Raw genomic sequence first — 20,904 nt, forward strand, 5'->3', positions numbered from 1 at the left:
TGGTTCTTGTTTACGCGATGGGTACTTTATTTCCGGTTCTCCACAACCAATCAGGTAGGTCGTAATATCAACGATACTCTTCATTTAACCAATCACTTTTGATTTTACAATAGACTACAGGTATGTTGCAATATCGTAATTGAATCACACGTGCAAGATAATCGGTAATGTATCAGAATGGACGTGGTCTGATCCCAATTGCATGGTAAGAAAATGCATTGTATCTTATATAGAACAGTTACATCATGGTATCAAAAGTGTCACGAACTTGACAATTTAAAGGTTAGGCAAGGCTGCCGCAGAAAGCTTGTATAACTTAGGCTAGTTCGTACGGTATGAAGCCATAGAGTAGTTCTAATTTCTAGTACTAGGCTAGGCCAAGTTTTGCGATGTTTCTATGGTGAGCACTAGGTACGTATACGACAGTGAGTTAGCCTACCGATCAAGTGGCATTTAACTATATTGTAGATCATACGACTTCAACTTGGGATTCAATCTTTGTCTGATCGAATAACGAGGACAGAAGGCTACTCTGCCTTATTTCATGTTTGTCCTGCTGTGGGGTGAACAGCATGGTACTTGGTAGGTTTTCTAATTTGACTGGCAGCTGTGGGAATGGAATGACTGTAAGTGTCAGTCCTTGTACTGCTGGCAGCTGGGTAAAAAACTTGTAGCACACATTTATTCTGCTGGCACCCAGATAAATAGTTAGGGCAATATTACCACTTTTATCCAACTGCAGTGAAAAATATAACTTATTTGCTTTAATATCGCTGGCTGCACAGTGAATAGGTGCCGATTGTCAGGTGAAGCACCTGCGCCGTTCCTGCTTTGCGACCTTATTAATATATAACAGACAAAAGTACGAAGATCAGACTGATTTCCAGGGACAGTTCCCAGATTCCTGTACCATCCCAGGACTAAAAGTGTCCTCTAATCTTATGTACTGTTCAGGGAATATGCCCAAGTTTGCAGAAAGGCCCTGAATAAATCCACAAATTTGACCTGTTTGGCCTACTGTTCCTACAAACAGCTTCAACGTAAGCTGTGATTACAATTACAAAAGAAACTGCATTCATGATTCATAGATAAAGGCACCCAGATCTTTAGAGTAAGTATAATAAAGTTACAGACTTGCCTTGAATTCAAATCGTGGTACTTTTTTGATGTAAGACTTTCTTTTGCCAAAATTACTGAACTTCATCTTTCTGTTGTTCTACTGTAGATTACCAAACACATGATGTAGAAATAACATAATCTCAGGTTTTGATTTCTACTTGATTGGATATGCAGGCAATACATAAATGTGTTAAGCTCACAAATTAACTGAATTATCAGCAATGTGCACTATTTCCACACAATGGTGATGAAGTACCAAGTAAAGGTTTGTTAATACTTTCTAGCGTGAATAACAGGCCTAAATCCACAATTATTCAAAATCAAAGGAGAATTGACTTTGCTATAAATGCTAAGTGCAATTTCTATGTACCACCTCTTTATACTCTATCCCTTAATGTAGTCAGCACATCCAGATAAAAGGTTGACAATTTTTATCTGAATTACAGTATTTATCTAGAACCAGCAGTTGTGGCTTTCAAAATTAAATTCCATCCTCCTCCAGCTGGCCGGGCAATTCTGAGCAAACTGATCATATTTGACTGCAACTTTCTCTTTTCTGGTCAGAAATTGGTTCCACCTGTCCTAAAGTAAATTCATTAATGTGCCGAAGGTCTAAGTTAACATTAACTTTTGCTCCTGTATTAATTTCTACTCTGTTCTTCTTCCCCTTTTCTTATATGGACAGATAACCAACAGAAGAGGCCCAAGATAATCTTTTAAAGTTTTTCAAAACAAAAGTGGAAGGATTTGTTAAAAATGACAATGTCGGAAGGTGATGTTCAGAAGAAGCAGGCGGGAAAAAATCGTAACAAAAAGAAGGCTAAACAGGGAGCAAAACCAGAAGATGTGGTTATGGAGAAACCGCCGCCCCCGGTTGAGGAAACTGCGCCGCAACAAACAAATAAGAAGGGCAGAAAACGGAAGAGGGTAGAAAAGGTGGGAGGGGGTGTGACTGTTTCTAAAAGTGACAATATTGCACTGTCGAATGATAGCATTGAGGAGAAGGATGGACAGCCAGAGAAGGGAGAAGTTGTGGACGAAGAAATGACAGATGCATCGCTAGGTGATAAGAAGAAGTGGAGAAAGAAGAGACACAGTAAAAAGGATACCAGTGATGTAGTTGATACTTTGGATAAGATGGACACTGCCAAGACTTCAGAGGAAGGGAACACTGGAAATCCGGAGGTGAAACCGTCACCTAAAAGAAAAGGCAAGAACAAACAAAAGAAAAAGAAGAAGAAAGAAGGAGAAGGAGGAGGTGGCAGCACACCTCAGTCGGATTCTCAAAGACCCTGTCTGCGCTACCTACAACTGTGGGACAAGGAACGGGACTCGTGGCACTTTCAGAAAGGCAGACAGGTCTGGCTGTTACAGAATATGTATGACAAAGTCAAGGTAGGTGGTGTATGCCGCATGTTGAACTGTGTTAAATATAAGCCATATGAGGATGTAGTACTTATATAGTAAACAATGTTGGAATCAGTGTAGTCAGTATGGGGCTTAGTTTGCTGTATAAATACCAATTGCACAGGCTGCATGGCTAATGTAGGCACATATCCCAAGACAGAGAGAGGGTTGACATATTGGAATAAGGAACCAGGTAGTACTGATGATTATTACTGGCGTACACAAGTGAAGGATTGGAGGCATTTGTGCTTTGTCCCACATGTGACAATTTGAGGGACTATCTGGGTCAGTCCTCGTATCACACCAAGGGGTATTAGGACCTGCTGTTTAGGAGCACTGGGATCCTCCCCTGGTTCATTATTATTAGTAGATTCTTCAGTTCATGAATAGCAATTCAATGTTCGGAACAAAGGATGTCACGATGTCTTTTCGTCTTGTGTGTCTGTGTGTACCTTCTGCTGTTGTTGCAGTCTTCTTTTGAAGAGGTGTATATATTATGTTATTCTACCCTAATCCCCCCACCCCTCCCCCACCTGGATTTTCTGAGCCATTACCCACCAATTCCAAATTAAGAATTGATGCTCAGAAATGAATGCATTTAAAGTAGCTGCACTACTGACTTGATGTTAAATAAAAACAAATATTAATCATGATCTATCTGATAGCTCAGAAAACTTTCTGTCTGGAAATTTGGTTTGGGACCCACCGAAATGTTTTCACAAACTATTATTAGGTTAACCTTAGTTTACCAACCATCACCATTAGAGGTGTTTATTCTTGTATGTTCAGATTGCATTTCACTTTGCAGAGCGGCTGAAATTGCTAAATCCAATGTCTCGTTCCAACTGTGTCTTTCAGGTTCCCAAATCTGATTTCCATGTATTGCTGCGGTATTTGGAGAATCTCAAGGGCAAGGCCAGGGAGATCACCGTCAAGCAAGCCGAAGGATTAATTGAAAAACTGGAGGACAAGATACAAGATCTTGACAAAGAGGGAAAATCAAGTGATGGAGAGGAGGAGGAGGATGCAGAAGAGGTCAAGAAGATGAAGGTACAATGGAGAAGGGCCACCGATATCCTGCAGACCTTGTCCTAGTAACATATGTTGTTCATTCTGTTGGTTCAATTTTGTTATCATCTTTTTTTTTTGACCATGGTAACAATGTCAATGTATTTATTAATTTTAACAGCATTAACATTCAGTGTTGAAGAGCTTTGGTTATTACAAAAGCAATGTGACTGGAATTTACTGCTAGTATCATGTATTAAAAAAAAAGGCATTTTGGGCAGAAAGCTTTAATTAAGCTTGCTTCACCATAGAACAGGGTTAAAAAATGGACTCAAACCAGGAGAAGTTGTTGCAGCCTGCTCAGGGGTCTGAGCTGATAGGTCTCCACCATTTAATGGGATAAGAGATTGTACCAGATAATAGCTCATTTCACTTTAAGATCAGAATGGTTTAATGACTTTCTATTTGACAACTGTTTGTTTGCTGTCAGATCCCCAAAACAGGTTTTATAATGGCCAAGTCACTTTTTTGTTTCATTTTCTTATGAGCAAGTGTTTCCTCTGTAATTGCTACAACTTTGTCGAAACTATCAAAAAATCCGGACACATTAAAATGTTGTTTTCCGTCCTGATGCTCACCTATACTGGACCCAAGCCCTAGGGTAATTCTCTGATTTCTGAATGGTATACAGGTCTTTACAAACAGTTATTTCATCTAGAAATGTTTATATTGTAAGTGCAAAAAGGAAATAAGAAAATAAAGGAAATAAAGAAAAAACAAAAGAAAGAACTATGATGAATTACTCGTTCTTTGTTTTAAATGTGAGAGATTTATAATTTCATGAATATGATTATCTGAGAGATGAACAGTGAGAATGTTGAATAATTGTATGTACATCAAAATACGAAAATAGTAAGTTTTTTTTGTATCACATTGCTCAAAAGCAAATGACAAATATTGTTTAGAAGATGACCATGGCCTAATTATATTGACCTAATTATGATATAGCATGCCATGATCATCACCATTATACAGTACATCCATTAAATTCATTCACACAGAGACACAAAAGTTGCAATTTACATTTGAGCTATGAGCTATAAATGAAGGAATGAGGTGGTTATGTTTTCAAAGGAAAAATTCTGGAGAGCAACAAGAAAATACCAAAATTGAAACCAAAACTGTGCTAATTATATAACGTATGCAAGCTACCTCTTTTGACATTGTGAAACCAAACGTGTGATCAAAACTGCGGCATGAGAAACTGACAAGCCTTACTGACTTAGCAGTGCTATCATAATGGACATGTCAATTCCCAAAACCCAAGATGGATTTAGTTTTGACAATATGGAAAGTTACATTCTACTAGCCTGAGTTAACCTGCTGTCACCATGACAGTATCATATTGATGAAAACTGTTTTGTGAGTATTCTCACTATTTCTGGTGTAGGAAGGATTCTAGTCCTAACCAGCTGTACAGTGGGACTTCAACTACTGTACGTAGTAGACTCATAATGACTGTACACAACGCAGGACCATATATTAACCGTATCCTTCCACAAGCGAGAATTGACGTTTTTAATCTCTGAGAGTAAAGTTTAACTACTAACAACTATTTTCTAATTCTAAACCTACTATAAATAACTACTGACACTATGAGAAACATACATGTGTTTGTTACATATTTATGACACCTTTACACAAAATAACTTAAATATACATATTTTGATTCCTAAATATAAAATTATAAGGACAGAATTGTTGATAATGTTTTTTTATCATGACAAATCAGATAAGAAGGTGGTATTTATAGTAATGTGCTATTATTAGTGAAAACTTTCCAACAAAAAACAAAATTGTCAATGAAAAATCTCTTACCCCTATCTCACAAGAGATGTTAGAAATTCCTGAGACATTACTTAATATGAAAGACTAAATGAAAATATATATTGAAAATTAGTACAGTTCTTTTCTTCTCTCAGCTTTGTTCAAAGAATAGTTTTGAATACGGTCTGGCAGGTTCATTGTTTAATGCGATACCTCTGTAGACAAAATACCAGTGACTGCAGCAGTCACTGTCCTTTTAAATTTTAAGAAATTTAAATTGATAAAGAGCATTCCATAACTGATAAATACCTGCCTGCAGATATCATTACTAATAATAATGAATAAAATATTATTGACAGTCTGTAGGAACTGTTATGGCAGATGACATTCAAAGGCAGAGAAGAGGGACAACTTCAAAATGGTATGTAGACAGGATAGGCAGTGTTGTGACATAACAACATGTGCATACAACATGAGCATAACAACATGGTGTGACATAACAACATGTCTGAACACTGATTAACAGCCAGGTGGTACAATAAGAGAATGTTAGCCATGTTATTGTTAATAAAATATCAAATAGAAAGCTGCAGAGATTTTTAACAGCCATTGAGTCAAAACAAAAGAATGTCATTCCTGTTTTGTTTCAGGACAAAACATTCCAGTTTCTTCAGGCATCTGCCACAAGTAGCTAGATATGCTGCATATGATTAAAATGTATCATTTTAATTAAATGGTATTAAAATCAAGCTGTTCCTATTCCAGATCAAACAATGGATACAGTAAATGCACTTAGTAAACCTGATGATACTAGTTGATTATAATTATTGATTTGACATTTAACCTTTGATCTCTGCCAAGACTAGAGTCACTGAATTTGTAAAATGTTGCCCCATAAATATAAAAGCAGTGACTCGAGGCGATGACTCCGTTCGGGGAAATATAAAGTGATGATGATGACTTGACTTGATATTAAAATTTGAAATCACTTGTTGCAACTTCTGGCAGCAAAATGAGTCAAGTTTAACCACTTTTAAAATCTGTCAAACATCAGCATACATATCATTTTAATTTTAGTCTTCTTATTCTTGCACAATTCATAAACTTACATTACTGTGCGATTTTAACGTTATCCTTAAGAGCACCATTCATACTTCCAAAATATCCCCGATCGACCTTCTAATACTGAAGCTGTAATTTTCTGTTTCTCTTCCTCTTAGGGAATCGTAAATAGATTAAAACTGATGTTATGATTAATATTAGAAGTGATGATGTTATTATAACTCCTAAGAAGAATGTCCGAGATGCTGCTGATACACCGCTGTCGTTTAAATCTGCGCCTTGTCGCAATTTATCCGTCTCTGTTAACATCCCAGATCCTGTAAACAAAGGAAAGAAGTTGCAGTTTTTAACTTTGACAAAGTGAAAAGAAGTATGAGAATGAAAAGGGTTCTTATTAATATGATATTCCAGTGGCAGATAAGGTAAATATTTATCTTCAGAGAAAATGAAAAATGATTGCGCACTGTTAGTCAAAAACCCTAATCTTAAGATCTCGTCACCTAATAACTTGAGTAATGGTTTGACTAAGTGTTAACTAATTTGATTGACTAAACCCTCCCCTACTCCAGACTAGATGATCTTCCATAGTTTTATATTCCAATTATAAATCATATTGTTGAGTTTTTAATGAAAGGTTATCATTCAGAATGCTTGCTTAACTGGCATTATAATTTCTTGTATTGAGAATGACTTGAAAATATTCTCCCTGGATAAATGAGTAAGTAACATAGCATTAAAAAACACCAAATTAACCAGTTCAGCTGAATTTGACATCATCATTGTGCTACTGCCAGATGGGAATCACAAAAGATTACCAAATTCGAAATTCTGGGCACCTCAAGGATGTGATTTTGACGGAACAATGCAGCAGCAAATATCCAGTATATTTGTTAACGGTCAACTTAAACATCCAGAATTTACCTTTCCAAGGCACATTTATACTCCTGGTAGAAGCAAGCCAAACCATATTATGTGATAGCGATGTTAATGAACAACAAATCAGAAAACAAAGTGGATAATTTGATTTGTTTTTGTCATGAATATCTTCGTTTTTAACGAATGATATTAACTATAAGCTATACGAATTACCTTCTTCACACAGAGGACCGGAGAAGCCTTCTTTGCACTGGCATTTGTAGCTACCTAGTATGTTAAGACACACACCATTGTTCTGGCATGGACTGATAAGGCATTCATCAATATCTGTGGAAGAAAACAAGAGAAACAGGAATGTCATCTGAGTGTACATTAAGATTCAGTTACAATGTCATCAAAGTAACATTATGTCACATTAATGAATAGTATCCTTGGTGATGTTAGTTTAATTATTTTCCTTGGTACAATAGAAACAAATTTTTAATGCTTAATAGGCCACATGTCTATATTGAAGGTAGAGGGTGTCAGTGGTCATTTCAAAAGAAGAAATGTCCAACGCAGGACAGCATATGATCTTGACCCCTTGGACGATGGACGCTTGTAAATGGAGTCACTCTTTCCGACAAATTCTTTGCAAAGGATTTCCCTACTTTTCTCAAGGGTGTACCTTCCTTGTTTGACATGCAATTGGTTTTGTCTACCATTTCTTGAGTTCAAAAATTATTTACACATTTTGAAACAGGATAAAAAAGGATGATACAATACAAGAAAGAAGTCTAGTAACACACAAATTTCAAGCAAGAGTGTTGAAAATTAAGTAGTAAATAAGAACAACAAAAAAAGGTATTGGAAACTCGAATGCAAAATGGAAACAAAGTGGTGTAAAGAAAACAATCAAATCAAAACATGCATGTTTTATTAAAATTGACTTCGCACATGTTCACAGCTTCATACTTTCAATTTTGTTATGATGAAACACAAACTATGGCAACGGTGAGAGTGAAACTTTGTCTTTTTAAAGTAATTACTGTAATTAAAACCATTCAGCTAGATGGTAAAAGTTTACTTTATGCATTGCAGGTTTGATAAGAGTCTGCCAAATGAGATAGAAACTGTAACATTTTCACTTGCAGAAAGTTCACACGCACATTTTGTATGTTACATCTATCATACAAATCTGTTAACAATTCCAAAGAAAACCTCCCATGAGATTGGCGATCAAATGGAAATTTGAGGATAGGCGCTATAGTGTTTATCACTAGATATATGTACTGCACAGTTATGCAAATTTACAGGCAAAGTTTAAAGGGTGTGAAGACTCGCGCACAAAGAAACGTCTCATGCTGGTAATCTGACCTAGTTTCAAATGAGGTGTAACAGAAGTGTTAGACACCACCATCGATCCCAGAAAATACACACACCGCTTGCTACCGTCTGTAATTAGACACTAGGTTACAGTCAATACATACAGCTACGGTCAATACCCACAACACAGTGTACATAGCAGCGATGGACATCTCAGGTCTAGATAAAAGATAACAAGGTTTGGGGTGAGTTTTCAATGCCTTTAATAGGTGGTTACAGCATCAGAGAGGTGTTCTGGTATTAAGGATCGTCAAGGGATGCAAGATACTTACCCATGTCACAATGGGATCCTTCCCACCCTGTTTCACATTCACATCTGTAAAAGTTTCCATAGTCTCTACACTGACCATGCACACAGGGATTATCACTACAAGATGATCCAGTAGCTGAAATTACACAAAGACAAAATGTATTCAAACATTACGCTTAAGAAAATACAAAACTCATCAAATTTCTAACTGATACTTAAAAAGAATTTATATTTAATAAAGTAAATTAAAAAGAATTTCAAACTTAGGGCATAAGATGGTATGAAATTACAGGAAATAAACCTTCATAATGCTACATAGAAATAGAACATCCACATAAAATGTTAGTATTTAAAAGATGCAGGTTAATATTTTACTATTTTCTGGATGAAGAAAAAACAGTCAAATGCAGTCGCATGGCAAGAAACAGGTCAGTATATAGTACAAAATGAATCTTGTATATTGCAAAACATGTTCATTGGAATAAACAAAAACGATTACTTTACGATGGTACTGAATTACAAACATCCCTTCCTAAAAGGAATTAATAAGGATTATACCTATCAAGTAAAAGAGAACTTACATAATTCACAAATAAGGCCGGTGAAGTCTTTAGGACAGACACAGTGGTATGAGTTACCATCAGGTAAGCATGTACCACCGTTCAAGCAGGGGAGAGTCTCGCATGGAATGACTGAAGGATGAAAAAATATGGATGTATTGCAAAGATTACAATACAGAGTATAGGATATAGTGACAAAAGGATATGACCTCTTAATGCATAAGGATGTCTATTAAGTATTAAGTATTAAGTATAAGGGTGCCAGTGAATGTCAAGGCAATTCTTCCATACTACAAAACCAAATATTTGGCCAGCATTTAACTTAATAGTGAAAATGACTGTGAATACAAGCTTCAGATGTGAGTCTACAAAATGAGCAATATGTATAAAGTTGGGATGATATGAAGCGTGCATAAACTTTGTTCAAGCCGCACAGTACATAGGGTATTAGTATTATTTCAGTCAGTTAAAATGTACAACTTCCTGATGTAAAGATGCAGTATAAAAAGTTTCATTGTTCTTTATACTATCTTTATTTTTCAGAATTATTACAAGTAGAATGACACTGCTACTCACCAATTTCACAATTGAGACCAGTAAATGTTGGTTGGCAGTGACAGGAGAAGGTACCATCCTTCATGGAACACTCACCGCCATTCAGGCAAGGAGATGTTGAACAGGGATCTGATGATTAAATGGATCAACAGAAGCAAGTACTCAATGACATGAAATGTTACTCATTGAACGTCTTTTATTCTCAACAGTCACAGTAAATTATGTTTAATCTATTACCATCAGGAATACAGTCAGATTAGGAACATTCTTAACCATGAGAGTAGAGAAAATAAAGCCAGATATAAAAAATGCTGTTTTTTTAAAAATATTCAACTAAAGGAAAGCAACCAATTGAAAGAAACATCTTCTAATTCATCAATTCATCAAACATCTTTCATAATTCATCTTTCATAATTCAATCAATTCAATTCAATCAATTCAATCAATTCAATTCATCTTTCATAATTCATCTTTCATAATTCATCAATTCAATTCAATTCATCAATTCAATTCATCAATTCATCTTTCATAATTCATCTTTCATAATTCATCAAACATCTTCCAATTCATCGATTAAAAAAGTTATGAAATGATTCAGGTCAGTTGTAACAAGATACAGATTTAGCAAAATTTAGGTCAGCTGTGAAAAGACATAACAGTCTGAGCATCCACGATGAAAATTATTAATGAAAGTCAAATCTGACAATTTTCACACTGTAATTTTTAATACCAGTTTTTCAGTATGATTTTTTTATCTCCCTTTAAAGGAAATATTTGAGAAATATTATAAATGTCATAAAAATCTGAGATTGTTAGAATGAGAAAAGAGAACTAACCAATTTCACATTGTTTTCCTGAGAATCCTCGTGGACAGGTGCAGGTATAGCTGTTGATGTTGTCATTACAGGTTCCTCCATTGAGACACGGTATGCTATCACACTCATTAATATCTAGAAGCAACAAAAGTACCGATTAGTATTGCTTTATGGAGAAAGTAGGGGAAAACATGGCTGTCTCTTTTAATTAATGGAATACATAAATCTGCTATGAATATTTTCAGTGAAAATGATGTCTAACAATCTTAAATGTTAAGGAGTTCCTCCTATGAAAACATCAAAACAAGGACAATCAATGGTAGATTTATATAATAATAATGCACATTTATAATGCGCTGGTATCCGTCAAAAAAGACGCTCATATATTTGTAAAGTAAAGAACGGATACACATTTCTTCCGCACTGACACATAATAACGACTGAACTATTAAGAACATTTCCTGCTTGGTAGGTATAATTTAGAAAAGGGCAGCGTGGTTGACTCACTAGTGTCGCAGTAAGTGCCCATGAAACCAAGTACACATCTGCAGGAATATTGGTCACCGTAACTTTCACAGGTCGCTCCATTCCTACATTGAGACAAGGCACAAGGATCTTGTATATCTGGAAATGAGAAGATAATAAATGCATCTTTGAGATGATGTGTTTCAATTATTTTTCCATAGATTTTTGCTCAGATCATTGAAATTATATAAACATAGAAGGCTCTGCTGTCTATTAATTGCTGTGGCATTAATCAGGGTCAGCTTTCAACACCTAAACTGAGCATATGCACATTGAAGTATCAGGTAAGAACATATTCAGGTTATAAGAAATATTGCAAAAAATGTGAAAAATTAAATAAATAAAATAGAAACTTAAATTCATTTCTTTGGGTTTCTTTCCTAATATTTCTATCAAGAGAGGCTGATGAGGTACAATGAAACATGCTAATGTTTGTTTGTGTGTTAAATAAGGTCTTAATGGGTAAGAAACAGCCATGACATTGCCAGCAGTCTTTATTTTAATACTTTGCAAACCAATGCTTTAGAACTTCTTTGATATTTAAAACTGGTTGAACTAACCACAAACCATTTTCAATGTCTCAAATTTAAATATTGTCAACCAATGAGTGATTACAAAACAAAGTTTGGAATTAAAAAGGTAGTTTGGAAATAAATCAAGATGTAAATTCAACTCCAAAAAAATTAAATGTTCTTTTTTCTCATTATTTCTTTTCCTGACTGTACTGTACTGTACTAATTACGTACAATATTCGCAGAATTCTCCGTAGAAGTCTTCTGGACAAGAGCATGCATATCCTGTGATTGATACATCTGTCAGAGTACATGATCCACTATTGGCACACTGGTGGTAGTCACAAGGACTTGAACCTGAAAGAAACCCCAACAATAAACATCTTATATACTGCCCTAATCTTATATACTGCCCTCTATATTTCATCAGGCTTGCTCGCAGATAAACTGCAAAAAGCAAAGAATGATCTTCAACAACGGTTTTACTATTTTCATTAGACCTCCTTCCCTGTTATATTGTATTGTGTAATTGTACACTAATGCTTGCTTGAGAATAATTGTAGGCATAAACCTTAGGAAAGTACTTTACAGTACTTTATAACCCTGCTAAAATATGACGGGCATACTGATGACCTTTGATGACCTTTGAGCTGTGATTTTAAGGAGACAGGAAGAGGTGAGCTAGAACACAAACTGCAAATTTTTTGTTACTTTTTTATCAGTCAAGTATTAAAATAATATTAATTACCAATCATAAATCTCATTTACCACAATGTTAAGTAGAGTGATATTTGTAAACAGTGAAAGCTTTTTTTTATCTGATCTATTGATGATTACAATTCATCTCCATAAGCTGAAATAGCAAATGATTTAAAGAATTTATTGACTGAGTCCAACTTTGCTTCAATATATTCTTGACTGATGGTTGCTGTTAATGTACAATCTATGAGCGTTATTGTATCTTTCTCTTACAGTTTTGTACTTGATAGACACTTAATAAATCTTCTAATAAAACTAAAATTTTGTTGTTGTATCCTAACAAAACTAAAAAATGATTTTGTTTTCCACATTAATTTGACACGATGTCAGTTTATATATGCAACATATTTCAGCAATACCATCTTTCAACAAACCAACATCAAGGTGTATATAAATTTACCTTCCGGAGTTGATGATTCGCAGAGTTCACCGGTCCAGCCTTTGGCACAGAAGCATCTATAAGATCCAGCTGATAGATCTTGACATATAGATCCATGGAGACAGGGTGCACCATTACAACCAACTTAAATACAAACAAAAGAATAAATCAAAATAATTAACCCAAATGAGACAGATTGTAGTTTGAAATCTGAATTTTGCATGCAAATCTAAAAGAACAGTGTTGCCATCATGAAAATTGTAACATGGTACTGTTATATCAACCACATTCTTCACAGAGAAGTAGAAATATTTATATTGGTAATTACAAATTACACAAAATTCATAAGTTTTTCTATTTTGTGGTTTCTTTCTAGACCCTCCAGAACAGCAATGTGTTTATATCCCTGTTCTTGTAAATGACTTCATTTAATTGGTTTGGTTCATTTTCATTTCGTTATTATGGTTAATAGAACAGCTTGTACAGGTCATATATATATAAGTGGGAAATAGTATTCAATGGCAACTAACATAACTGAGAGGTTCAGATAGATGACATCCCTGGGTAGAGTAAAAGCATTGAAAAGATAACACAGCAAGAATGGGCTGGGGTATAGACAAGCTCATATTTCCTATGAAACATAACACTGTGAAAGATGAAATCTCTGGATAGATAGACAGCAAGAAAAGGATAACAGTATAGAAATGGTCTGGAGTACACAGACATTGTAATCTGTGTGACAGACTACCTCATATCTCCTAGGCAACATCACAAAGAAGAAAGATAATATTTTCAGTTGCCCCAGCAACAACCGACAAGAACTGTGTGATTGGTCCCTTACCTGCCAGCTCGCTGTCCATGATCTCAATAGAGAAACCAGAAAGTGAATTCCTGGAATCTGAGATGAAGGTTATCCACACTTGGTGTCCCTTAGAGTCAAAGTTAGCTGGGATACCATCTCCTGATGCTCTCAAGACCAGAGAATCCTCCTCTTTGGGTTGGTTACCGTCACCGGCCTCCAAGAAATCAAATTCTGCTTCGGTACTGAAGTCTCTGAAGATGACCCTCATGGTGTGATCCGTCGTCGGTGCTGTGATGATCCAGCGACAGGACTGGTCACTTTTATACGGCATGGGGTAGTTTGGAGATGTGATTAACAGGGTACCGGTCACTGGGAGTTCTAGTTCCTCGTAGCATTCGTTGGCTTTAGAGAAGAAAAAAAACAGGAAATCAATGTATTTTAAATCATGTCACTGATATAATTCTGCATGGTAGCTCTAGTTCCTCATAGCATTCATTGGCTTAAGACAAAAAAAATCAGGATATCAATGTATTTTAAATCATGTCACTGATATAATTATGTAGAAGTCTAGGAAGGGGAGGGGGAGGGAAGGTGAACCAAGAGTTTGGGGTCTCTGGGAAGTGAGGTCTCTGGGGAGAGGGAATAAAGAATAGTTGTTTGATGTTGGTTGTTTGTCATAGGAATTCAAATCTGAATACTTGGGTTCTTGAATATTTGACACAGTCACACCAAGGTGCATCATTCACTGGTTGATCTAACATTCTGAGCAAATTACCTTCCTCTTTGGATACCATATTCTACAGGAAAATTTTGCTACAAAAATATCATTGCTAAAGAAAAACAGCACAAATGTAATAATAATCATATCACTCCTTCCTTTGTTGGCAGCTACAACCCTGCTACATGTACAATTTTGCTGCACCTTCTTCTCCTATCTTGTGATGTTTGACTCACCTGTCTCACATAGCGGTCCGGACTGTCCCTGCGGACACTGACAGATGAAGTGACCAACCATGTTGATGCAGTGACCTCCGTTCAGACAGGGGTTGGCTAAACATTCATTGACATCTAAAAGAGGAGAAGTATAAACAAAACATTGACTCATGAATGATTGAACAATTGATTTATTCATGATATGATGGAATGAATATTGATAAGTTTATCGTTATTCATGAGTTCTTGTTTGTGAAGGATATACCCACAGGAGAAGTGTGTTCATTTTTCATGGATATATCCGGGCTTACAACAAAGCCTACATGTGGTAAACAAGGTGCAATCAGTATCAATTTGCTTGCTGCCTCTTTTGAAAGTTAATTGTCACCGTCTACAAAGGAGTAGATATAGTAGATATAGTCCTTTCTAGGCAGACTGTAGGTAATAAGTAGTCAATAGTCCTATTTGTTTTACTTTTATCTGTTACAACCATTCTGTATTATTTACAAATTTGAAAGAGCAAAGAAAATAACAGTTAATTATTTACAAAAATTACAAACTATTATACAATTTTTTTATTACAAAAAGACAGGATGCAAAGCAGGATACAACTTTGACTGTGCTATTATAATACTGCTTTATTACCTACTTTCTACTGGATGGTTTATCTTAATTTTCCTACTGGGACTTAAAATTTGTTTTAATTTTGAGGATGAAAGCAATAAACAATTGATTACTATTTTACCTTCAGTGCAGTCATCTCCTGTCCATGCTTCAGTACATGTACAGGTGTATGAATCCACTCCATCAGTACAAGTGCCTCCTCCACCACAAGGCGATGATTCGCATTCGTCAATATCTGAAATAGACAAGAAGGGTTGGTCTAGTTATCTCTTACCACTGACCTGAGATATCCATTGTAACAACATGTATGTATTTCTTGCTTTATAGATGGTTTAAAATTTTCATTTTCCTGCTATCCCACAAAATGAGTGATGTATCAATAACAAGATATTCTATTATCATGGGAAAAGGTCATGTCCCTTCCATCCCACCCCACCCTGATGTAACTTATGAAATTTGTAAAAACCATTCTGCTTTAACAAGCAAAGTTAGATTCCAATGGTTATCACCTTTATCGATACTAAGTTAATCCATTTACCTAATATAGATCAACGTTTCAACAGAGAGATAGTCTAGACAAGTTAAGTCAGAGTTTTCTTATTTGATTCCAGATCTTACATTTACTCTCATTCCAGCTTTCCCATTTTCAAATTGGATACTCTCATAGACAACCCCAAATCTGGACGACCAAAACGTCAATCCGGTCTTCAAAAAAAAAAAAAAAATTAGCCCACAGTCTTACACTAATGTAGGCCCGAAATTTCCTAGGCATTGAACATTGAGCACTGTGCCAGCCTACCATGCACATTGTTTAATCTAGATATACCAGGATTTTGATTGTGTGGCCCTTTGATCCAACGAAAGACATTTTTGGCCCTCGTGGAGGCTTTATTGATAACAATTAAGTACTGTTTATCAGTCACATGTTTATTTTCAAGACGGTTTCTACTCTGCCTTTATTATTTTACTAATTACTTTTACAATGCTAGACAATATTTGCAAACTTTTTTAAAGTGTGATAATATCACATCCAGGTGCTCTTACCGAGTTCACAGAGAACCCCTGCAAATCCAGGAGGACAGTGACATGAGTATAATCCATCTTCATCACTCAAGCAGCTGCCCTGGTTCCTACATGGGACAGTCTGGCAATAATGAGCTGAATAAAAATGGCATCAACATTTATTTATTTTATTTATTTATTTTGAGGAGGAAACACTTTAAAAGGACAATTTGAATTATTACTGTATGGCTCCAGAAGAACCCTCCCCCCCCACAAACCATTCACATACAAACACAGTCACACACTCTTGATGTTATTGCCTAATACTGCTGTATGGAAAATCGGTGCCAGTATGTGATTTTATCAGAGACCTGAGATTTTTATTTTGTAACTTTCTAGTCATTATGGATCAATTACATAAACAAATATCTACTCATCATGAAACTGAAAACTATTAGAAATATTTTAAATGATAAGGCATTCTTTTCTGTACTAACATGGCCCAGCAGGATAAAAGACTATCATATACAATTGTTCCCCTTTCTCATTATAATCTGTGGCACAGATCTCACACCTCTTCCATTATAAGAATATTAACTATTCTTATATAATATTAGCTAAACTATTATAACTAAAATATTACTAAACTATAACTATATTACTAAAATATTACTAAAACACTACTAAAATATTACTAAAATATAACTAAACTATTATAAATAAAATATTAACTGAACATAAATCACATACATTATCATAATGCAAGAAATAATAAAGTTTCTGCCTTTTTTCATTTAAAAAGCAGAGTTAGTGTGATGGCTGATTGTTGATATTAATTTTGAATGTTAAATAGAATGTCAAACAGATTCTTATTGGAAAACAAACATGTGAAAAGAAAAGTTCTGATGTGAAGCTGTTAAACACCTCCCCACCCCTCCCCCCAAATAACTATCATTGAATCATCTACAAGACATATATATAAAGTCTTTCATTTCCACTGAATCTATCTGGGCTATGAATGCTTTATTATTTGTCATAAGGTTGTTCTTAATAGCAATTTAGGCATCTGGTTAAACTTGCAGCTTAAGTTCTCTTTATGAAATATGCTGCAATGGAAACAATCTGATAGTTTTTGAAAATAATGGGACCAACCTGTTGATTTTTTGAACAAATTTCAACATTTAGTCAACACCCGCTACACTTCCACAGCAAAAGTATGCAGCCAAACCCACTTTGTATATGAGAAACTGGACTAAAGAAGTAAATGACCACTGATGCTAACTTTAGTTTCGAAATGTGACAAATTTGTGGGGAAAAAGAGAAAAAATTATACACTAGGTACAGAATAGACCCCTGGTAAGAAAGGGATATGGCTGTAAAGTGAAAAACAGTCAATGACATTGTCCTAATAGTCCACCCGCTACCCCCCCTGCCCCCTCCCCTCATGCTGGTGCTGCTTCATACCTCTACCCCTATTACAACTAATTACTTAGTATATTGGTACGTACATTTTCTATGTTTACAATTTGTTCTAAAATTTATAAAAATTTACCAACAATCCTCAAGCTTCTTCTCTGAATAGGTTGTTCTGTGAGTTGAAGATCAAATTGTGGTGAAGAAAGGAAATGAGTGTGACCGTTATCATAATAAACAACAATACGAACAGTGAAACGGCAAAGAGTGGACGAATGTTAGACTAAACGAGGGAGGTTGCATGGATGAAAGTGTGTTATGTTATGAAGGTTTGCGGTATGAATATAATGTGCAGGACAGCGACAAGGATACGAAAGATAAAGAAAAGTGGAAAAAAATCATTTCCAGTATTTAGACAGACGAAATGGTAGGGAAGAAATTTATAAGAGGGAAGAGATATGATATTAACAGAAATATGACACTTCTGTATGATTATTAATTATTCAAGGAATATTTAGCCAAGGCAAGATTTATTCAAATATTCAGCTCAAATAGGATACAGACTTGTGATGTCACAATCACTACTTTACATTACATTTTTCATTCTATTGAAGTCACTACTTGAAAATGTTGTGAAAATGGCTTGCATTGAATGCCATTAAGTAGTTGGTAAAAAGTTGTTGGCCAGGAGTCCCAACTTATATAATTTAGAAAATTTAGTGGTGAAAGTTCATCAGATGTAAGAAAATACTATAACGGTTCGACCCACTAGAATCATCTTGTGGAAAATTATAATTTGGTTTTTTGTCAACATACTGCAAAATCCTTACTGGTTTTGATAAGCAGCCAAAGAGATAATAAGTGCAAACATGAAGATAGTATCAGATAATTAGTACAGTGATGGAATATGGTTGAAATATCAACAGAGTGAAGGAGGAGGAATAATGCGTGACAAAGCGTAGCAGAATTAGCGACAAACCACTTTGCTGGCATAGCGCCCCCGTCCAGCCGTGGACGCAATGACAAGTGAAGTTGTTTAAGAGGTTAATACACAATCCACCATTGAGGCAAGGACTGCTACTGCACTCGTCAATATCTGATGGAAGAAACGAAAACAACAAAATCATTAGCCCTAAGGTTCAGAGTTTCAAGAAAAGAGCTAGAACGTAATTAACTGTTTCACAAGTAATAGTAATTTAAACAATTATGGGTTGAAAATGCAAATTGTTCTACTAAAAGACCTGATGACTGTTTCAAGTGGTACTGATATTGATTTGTAATATGGTTGTTTTGTGCTTTACTTCTTATTACTTCAAATATAATAATAAATTTTAATGTAATATGAAGAGCATGGAGAACAATTGAGGGTTGAAACAAATGCTCATTGTTCTACTAAAAGACCTGATGACTGCTTCAAGTGGTACAGAGAGGATATTGATTTGTAATATGGTTGTTTTGAGGTTTACTTCTAAGTACTTTAAATATAATAATAACTTTTAATGTAATAGAAGAAGCGCAAGCATGGAGAACAATTGAGGGTTGAAACAAATGCTCATTGTTCTAGTAAAGGACCTGATGACTGCTTCAAGTTGTACAAAGAGGATAATGATTTGTAATATGGCTGTTGGTTTACCTCTAATTACTTTAAATATAATAATAACTTTTAATGTAATAGAAGAAGAGCATGGAGAACAATTGAGGGTTGAAACAAATGCTCATTGTTCTACTAAAAGACCTGATGACTTTTTCAAGTGGTACAAAGAGGACATTGACATTGATGGCTGGTTTGTGGTTTACTTCTAATAACATTAAATAATGAATATATTAAAGGGTAGAAGGGAGATCCATATCTGGCTTCATTTGGATTCCTCACTGATACACCTTTAAACATTCAAAATAATGACAGACAATGTATATACTAAACTACTAGGCTAAAGCATCCATCCACATGTGGATAATGCGATATGAAGAAAGTTGTACAGTATCATTTAATTTGAGATACCTAACATAGCCAACACTGTAAACAACTGTGAACTCTGAACACTGTGACAGCCTTTAAATAAGAAAAGTATTAATAAGAAGCTTCTTGTGTTGGTAGAAGTAAATTGGAAAGAAAAAGGTTTAAAGTAGTTAAGATATTTAGAGCGGTGAATACTGAAATAGAATGTCACATGTGAGAAGACAGCTTTTAAGAAAGATAACAAATAACCCTATTTTGAAATTTTTCTATGTAGGCAAAGATCAATAAAACTTGCTATAAAGTTTTCCAGGTTTCAAGTCTCATACCTTCAGAACAGGAAGCTCCAGTCCATCCAGGTTGACAGATGCATTTGTGACCTCCCTGAGGAGTCTCTACACAGGTACCATCATTCTCACATGGATTCAGGAAACAACCAGAGAAATCTATCACAAAAAGAAACAAAGAAGTTGAGAAACAAATAAGTTGAGAAGATAAGTTTCTTATTTGTAGGACTTGCTGTATGTATGTTTGTATTACTGTATGTGTATCGCAGTCTATTGATACTTGTACTATTGCTTTTTTGTTTTCGTTTACAACCTGTGTAAGCCGAATTTCCGATTGTGGACAATAAAGTTCAATTCAAATAAGAACAATAAAATTATTGACAAAACGATATAAAGGAGGATACAATTATTGACAGAAAAGCATGTAAACTGAGGCATGTTATACATCAAACTACAAACACGATTTTATGAATGGGGCAGTAGTCATTGTGAAGACTGTAAAGAACTATTTGTGCACACCCTTTGTACAGTCTAATCATGTTCAACAGATACGGGATACGATTACAGGCCATACTAAAACGTCCAGGTTCCGTATTTCTTTCTTACCTGAGGCAATACACTTGTTTAACTCGCGTGTAATGAAATCTGGCCACAGTGTGTGATCTGTCACTTGCAGCTCTCTGTGCCGCTTCTGTAACTGTTCTGGTTCTGCTTATTTAGTTTTATTCTCGTAGTTGTTCACTAATAGCTTGTTTATTGTATGGTTCTGTTTGTATTCCCTACTGTTTTATGTTTACTGTCGACGGGAAATCATTTTCGGTTTTTGTTTTCTGAAATGGACAATATAGTTTTCTATCTATCTATCTA

The 20,904-nt window shown here is 35.2% G+C and overlaps 2 protein-coding genes across 2 annotated transcripts in view; one reads left to right on the forward strand and one right to left on the reverse strand.

Moving 5' to 3' along the window:
- The first annotated feature begins 69 nt into the window (after nucleotides 1–69).
- On the forward strand, nucleotides 70–4,638 carry LOC139960245 (uncharacterized). The gene is made up of 3 exons (XM_071958449.1): nucleotides 70–205; nucleotides 1,805–2,514; nucleotides 3,385–4,638. The coding sequence occupies exons 2-3, from the start codon at nucleotides 1,876–1,878 to the stop codon at nucleotides 3,619–3,621; spliced, it is 876 nt and encodes a 291-aa protein (XP_071814550.1). The 5' UTR covers nucleotides 70–205; nucleotides 1,805–1,875; the 3' UTR covers nucleotides 3,622–4,638.
- Nucleotides 4,325–20,904, reverse strand: part of LOC139960239 (uncharacterized) — a 150,678-nt gene continuing 134,098 nt past the window's right edge. The window contains exons 155-170 of the mRNA XM_071958438.1: nucleotides 20,080–20,196; nucleotides 18,773–18,889; nucleotides 17,933–17,968; nucleotides 16,423–16,536; nucleotides 15,500–15,613; nucleotides 14,776–14,889; nucleotides 13,861–14,223; nucleotides 13,041–13,163; nucleotides 12,116–12,238; nucleotides 11,352–11,468; nucleotides 10,866–10,979; nucleotides 10,051–10,158; nucleotides 9,496–9,606; nucleotides 8,937–9,050; nucleotides 7,513–7,626; nucleotides 4,325–6,740 (exon numbers count right to left, since the gene is read on the reverse strand). Coding sequence (XP_071814539.1) covers nucleotides 6,541–6,740; nucleotides 7,513–7,626; nucleotides 8,937–9,050; nucleotides 9,496–9,606; nucleotides 10,051–10,158; nucleotides 10,866–10,979; nucleotides 11,352–11,468; nucleotides 12,116–12,238; nucleotides 13,041–13,163; nucleotides 13,861–14,223; nucleotides 14,776–14,889; nucleotides 15,500–15,613; nucleotides 16,423–16,536; nucleotides 17,933–17,968; nucleotides 18,773–18,889; nucleotides 20,080–20,196 — 2,099 coding nt within the window. The 3' untranslated portion in view covers nucleotides 4,325–6,540. The remainder of the gene's footprint in view (nucleotides 6,741–7,512; nucleotides 7,627–8,936; nucleotides 9,051–9,495; nucleotides 9,607–10,050; nucleotides 10,159–10,865; nucleotides 10,980–11,351; nucleotides 11,469–12,115; nucleotides 12,239–13,040; nucleotides 13,164–13,860; nucleotides 14,224–14,775; nucleotides 14,890–15,499; nucleotides 15,614–16,422; nucleotides 16,537–17,932; nucleotides 17,969–18,772; nucleotides 18,890–20,079; nucleotides 20,197–20,904) is intronic.

Source organism: Apostichopus japonicus, chromosome 19, assembly GCF_037975245.1.
Source record: "Apostichopus japonicus isolate 1M-3 chromosome 19, ASM3797524v1, whole genome shotgun sequence".
In the NCBI taxonomy this organism is placed as follows: domain Eukaryota; kingdom Metazoa; phylum Echinodermata; class Holothuroidea; order Aspidochirotida; family Stichopodidae; genus Apostichopus; species Apostichopus japonicus.

Excerpts from the sequence above, each read along its gene's own strand:
- LOC139960245 (XM_071958449.1), top strand. The coding sequence starts at position 1,876 with ATGACAATGTCGGAAGGTGATGTTCAGAAGAAGCAGGCGGGAAAAAAT. Across the intron at positions 2,515-3,384 it reads ATATGTATGACAAAGTCAAG|GTTCCCAAATCTGATTTCCA; the intron begins GTAGGTGGTGTA and ends TGTGTCTTTCAG.